At 41.6% G+C, this 5,468-nt stretch overlaps 1 protein-coding gene across 1 annotated transcript; it reads right to left on the bottom strand.

The window, feature by feature from the left end:
• Positions 1-1,511: 1,511 nt before the first annotated feature.
• LOC148014394 (uncharacterized) lies at positions 1,512-5,118 on the bottom strand. Its single transcript, XM_087667168.1, has 4 exons — positions 4,973-5,118; positions 3,755-3,920; positions 3,509-3,670; positions 1,512-2,015 (listed from the first exon to the last, which is right to left on the bottom strand). Exons 2-4 carry the CDS (start codon positions 3,890-3,892, stop codon positions 1,833-1,835), a joined length of 483 nt encoding a protein of 160 aa, XP_087523294.1. The 5' UTR covers positions 3,893-3,920; positions 4,973-5,118; the 3' UTR covers positions 1,512-1,832.
• Positions 5,119-5,468: the final 350 nt, after the last annotated feature.

Here is a 5,468-nt window from a genome sequence, read left to right as displayed (position 1 = left end):
AAATTGAGGTTTTACTTACCACACACAAGGACATCAACCTGCGTATCACATGCCTTATAGATGTGACTATTTCTCTCTTTTAATTCTGTAGCAATTCAAAAATTTCAAGCTCAATTGTACAAGTCTTTAGAATTTTGTCCACAATGGTTATTAGTATAATGCAGTTCATAGCATACAAATTGTCCATAAGCTAGCAATGTAGGCCAGTCAACTCCTAGAATGGGACCCCTCTAACACGGCTACACACTCAATCAACTACTGTTTCTTTAGTAGATGTTCCCAACCAATTAATCCTTTGTTGAGCCCAATCCTCTTTATAAAGAAAGAACTTGTCACAAAAGATTTATCCTTCAGCGTGTAGTGTATACTAATGATAGACCTCCACTATATGGAAGGCAGCTCTTTGAGCATTAAATCAAGTAACAAGTATATCACTTTTCATCAAGGAAGATCATAAGGAGTCCGATAGTCTTGTGGCTATTAAAATCAAAGCACTATGACAACCCTATGGTAGAGATGTATTGCAAAGCTTCTTAGCACCTCGACACTGCAAAGCAGCAGGCAATCATTCCAACAACCTTCACCACAGCATTTAAAAATTATCTTCAAGCAGAAGATAACAAAAACTTTTCTTACAAAATTCACTTTGGTTGGTGATAGTATTACAAGATTAACTGGTTGTAAAATTCAGTGCATCAGATTCAGAAGCTTTTCCAATGCTCTATTCATGTTACCACACTATTGGATCACTGCATACACAAGGAGGGCGATCTGTATCTCCTGCTAGAGATCACATCCAACTTCAATGTTATTTCCTCCTAAAGGTACTAATAATTTCCCCCTAACACTTCCGTTATATGAAATAAGTATTCATCATCTCAAAATTTCCTGGACTTTTTTGTAAGGAGACAGACTTACACATCGATAATGGCGGAATTGAACTCTGCAACAAATAGGCAGCAAGACCAAAGTGGCATTTATCTTTTTCCTGGGCTTTGAACCTGTGTTGATCATTTTGCCCCACTTCTTCCTAAACCCTCACTTTCCAAGGGCCATGCACACACAATGCTCTCAAAATAGGGATTTACACAATTGTCTCGGTTCCAAGCAAGAGCAAAACCTATGCACACTAGCCATAGCATAGATGACCTCACCATTAGTGGGACAGATGCAAGGGCCACCCTAAGGAAAAGGATCGCAAATATTATGATGGAAAACACTCAAGGTTTGTCCTTTCCGATGAAAGAATTCAACATGCCCCACAAACTTGAGCCTTTCTTATACTGGACTTTCATCATACACTTACTCAAGCCTCTCTTATACCTGACTCTTATCATAGACTTAGCTATCAAAAGCCCACAATATATGCATATCTTATCACTATTCAAAGAATTGGCCACAAAAAGGTAATCCACAATACATGGACAAAGTTTGCATGGAGAACAGAAGCCTATTAAACATTTTCATTACCAGCACAAGTTAGCAACAACCTATTGTAGAAAGTCGCCTAATGTAGCAACAGAAAATTTTCATTATCTACACAAGTTAGTAAACACATAGCTGTAGCAACATAAGATACAGTGCCAAGTCCACATGTCATACACCACCCCCCCCTCAAATATCTTGAGACTTGATTCCCCTCAAAACACCAACTTTACTTTGAACATGCCACTAACCAATACAAGTATTTGGTATCCAACTTATAGAACAGGCAGGCAAATAGGCCCTGTCTAATATATCTGCTTCTCAAAGTTACCAATGCGAAAACCTAATCTTTATGATATAGCTTTAGCTACAGCTTGAATTCCCTGAAAACTAGGCTAGCAAAGACTTTACATATTGAGAAGCTTCGTTAGTGAAGCTACAGGAGCACTAATAGAAGATGAAATGCCATGTTCGTTAGTAGTAACACCTGGCTTTTGGTGCATCGCTAGGACCTTATTGTCTGTTAAGAATGGTAACTGGGTGCCTCTTTTTGAGATCAATTGAAGCCTTTCTTTCCATATCCGTCCATCCTGCAAGGAAAGCAAGGATTGGAATAAGCCAGACAAATCTTTTAGATCTCTGGCCTAGAGGTTTATGCACATAGTTAACTGGTCCCAACCTCAGAAACTTAAGAAAGAAAACAAGAATTGGGAATTACTGCAACTCTTCATACACAGGCCATTTGAAGGCACTAATCTTTAAAAACATGAGCTCAAATCTCTGCTCAGATATACCAATCACATGTAGTTAGTCTCATTTAAGTCCAAAACGAGGAGCCTAAGCTAGTCTGCCATACACAAGACCAGAACAGCTGAGCTGTCCCTATCCCAGGTCAGCTGTTCTAAGCCATTGAGGGTTAAAATGCCCCTCTCTCTCTTTTTTCTCGTAAAGGGTAACTATATTAACGACTGGAAAAGTACAAGTGTCTGCCTCTCTCTCTCTCAACCCCCGCACCACTCCACACATCCACCCATGTAATACATATAGATGCACGCACACACACATTAACATATGTAAGTATTTGTAAAACCAAGCATACACAAGGCAATCCAGCCAAGATGCAAGCCAACATGCAAGTATCATATAATTGACATCATAATTTAATTATCCAGCAGCCTGAGCATACAAAGCTCACCAAAAAGTACATAATGTAAGCTAATCAACTGACCATCCACAATTTCTGCCTCTAGAAGTCGCACCAAAATTAGCTTTGAATTAGATCATGTAGGGTAGTCAGCTGAGCTACCAGAGCTTTTACTGAAACACATTTTCATTGGTATTTAAACGTTATTCACACAAATATTAAACAGTTACCGCATAAAGCAGACAAGCACACTCATCAATGATTATCCTACTCTAAAGAATATAAGCATAATTTCTTGCACGATTTGTTTATCCTCTTGACGGGAATTATGTGCCTCATGAAGTATGTAAGAATCAAGTATCTATGCTTCAAACCCTCAAACAACAGCTTCTCTTCAAAATAGACCAGGCACTATCAAACCATAAGAAATGGCCCAGAACTGCACTTGTTTGCTGCTGCAAGGCCTCTCAAACAAAAGAATTTTCAGCAATACCATGCAGACAATCCTTGTAAGGAGCCGAATATCCCTTCTGCATGGCAGCTCTAAATGAAGTATGACATCCAGATTCGCCAAAGTTTAATAATCCCCTATCAAAGGGTACTCAATTTGGGTAAATTTGGGTCAAGTAATAGAAAACACTTAGGGTCAATCAAACAATGCAAGTACTAATCACTACCAAACTGCAAATGCCGACTGTCAAGCTTTGTAAGTTCTCAATACTTTGTCTGTTGGCAAGCACTAAAATAGGCCGTGGTGTCAATTGAGCTAATTCTTTCCATCCTGAAGCAGCTCAGTACTAGATCAAATCATTTGCTTTCTACAGAGGTAGTTGAGAAGTAGCAGCAGAGGCACATGCATTGTGGAAGGTTGTATAGAATCATGTAAACCCTCAACTACTGGCTGATTCAAATTATGTGAAAAGAGCAACTCATACATACATGAATGATACAAGGTTCAGGTTGTGGGCAGCGGATAGGTCGATCGGTCTCTAGAGGTTGAACCGGGTGCTCTAGAGATGCAAATTCATCCGGCAAGTCCCATCCAGATCGAGGGGGCGAGTCTGGTGCCCCATCCGCCCTCAGAACATCCTCCTCTGTCTCCTGCACAGGAGAGCATTGAATTCCTGGAACAGAATAATCATCGATAAATTAATGCATCACACATGCTTTAGAAGAATAACTTGCCTTTTCTGACAAATCCACCTCAACAGTATCGTTCAAAGACACTTTGTAACATGAACCTGGTGGAACCAGTTTAGATATAAGATCACTTCGCATGTGTTTCTTGCGGAACAGCTTGTGAAAAGACGTGGATCGCCCCATATTCAACGTTAAAGAACTTGCTTCGATGCTACAAGAAGCGGTTAATAGACTAATTGGAAGCAACTTCAAAGAGAGAAACAGATAACTAGAGGAACTGGTTTCCACACTCAGAAATTGACATCACCGAACGGGAAGCACTGCCAACTCCGACAGTTCACAGAAAGGCAGTAACTAGACGAACTGCTATTAAAACATCAGTATTGACTCCACTGAACGAGAAAGCACTGCCAACTTCAACTGTACACAGATGACGGAAAGGAAGTAATCATGAAACGTCGCAATGATCAAAAAGGCTGAGGTTGACACACAAGTAATCATTTGCAACTTGCTGGGGGAAAACAATTGTCAACGCAACAAGAAAGTATACGTGAAAGAAGATTTCATGAAACGGGCAAGAACGGATAGACGGCTTCGACGAACCGAATCCAGTAAAATCAGAGTCTTTTTCAACGTATAGGTTGTGAAACCAAAAAAATGGAATGTGAGACGCAGAAATTCTTTAGAAGGAAAGGAAAAGGAGCTTCCACACTGTAACCGTAAACGAGACTAATTACAAAAAGGAAAAGACAGGGGAGGGAATAGTATGGTCGGCAATGGCAAAAGGTATACCATGTCTGTGTCAACAAATGTCGGACGACCGACAGCACGCCTGATTGAGAGGAAATACCATGGCCAGGGATGTCAGCAAAAATATGCTACTTTTGGCGAACGGAAAGAGCCATCTTACCGGAAGCTGCAAAACAACCAGCTAGAAATGCAAAATGACCATGCGAGAAGCTGCAGTAGAACCAGACAGGAATGCAAAACGGTTCTGCAAGAAGGAGCAACACGGCCAGACAAAAACCAAAAATAGAAAAGTGTAAGCAAGACATAAGAAACGTTCCGGCGCGGCTTGTCTGCCACCGTCTTCAAGGAGGTGGAGGTTCGTCGGGGTTAGCGGTCATACAGAAAGAAAAGGCAACGGCGGAGCTGTAAAGGAAGCCGCCATTAAAACGCCAATGGTTTTTACAGAAAGACGAGGCAACAGCAGACATGCCAAGGAGGCAATGACCATAGCAAGGAGAGGCGAAGCTACTTTACCTGCGCGCTTGGAGCCCGAACGGAGAAACGGACTTGTCGCGGCGCAAGGGGTTGGGGGAGCTGTCGGAACTTGGAAGGCGTGGCAGGCGAGCAGGAGCCGATGATGGCCATGCCTTGCGTGTCCCACCTACTAAAAGAACACTGCGTCATTGGGTGGTCATGTGCAGCACGCCTTTCTCTTACTTCTGGAAGCCTCAAGCGGATTAGAATTTAGGCTACCAGTCTTTCCCCTCTTAAGTGAATTACCCAGGAGGGTTTAGGGCACCCGAGAAGGGATGTCTTCTCGGCCATGTGTGTGTAGCGTGAGAAGCCAGGTTCGATTGGGAAGGACAACCGGACAGATTGCTATCTCCACTCCGATGGAGTGATTTGAAATTACCAACAAGTAAGCCTTGAGAAATGGCATCACATTTTGGGTCATGATCTTCATAGAAAGATCGTAGTGATAATGAGAGTCACATAAAGTGAGTAAGAGAAAGTCAAGTTGATGTTGAAA

Source organism: Lygodium microphyllum, chromosome 25 (genome assembly GCF_053477565.2).
Source record: "Lygodium microphyllum isolate KBCC chromosome 25, Lygodium_microphyllum_v1.1.10, whole genome shotgun sequence".
Classification (NCBI taxonomy): domain Eukaryota; kingdom Viridiplantae; phylum Streptophyta; class Polypodiopsida; order Schizaeales; family Lygodiaceae; genus Lygodium; species Lygodium microphyllum.
The sequence above is the reverse complement of the archived record's forward strand: the minus strand, read 5'-3'. Positions and strand labels throughout refer to the sequence as shown.

Excerpts from the sequence above, each read along its gene's own strand:
- LOC148014394 (XM_087667168.1), bottom strand. The coding sequence starts at position 3,892 with ATGGGGCGATCCACGTCTTTTCACAAGCTGTTCCGCAAGAAACACATG. Across the intron at positions 3,671-3,754 it reads AGGTGGATTTGTCAGAAAAG|GAGACAGAGGAGGATGTTCT; the intron begins GCAAGTTATTCT and ends TCTCCTGTGCAG. Across the intron at positions 2,016-3,508 it reads CTGAACCTTGTATCATTCAT|GATGGACGGATATGGAAAGA; the intron begins GTATGTATGAGT and ends CTTTCCTTGCAG.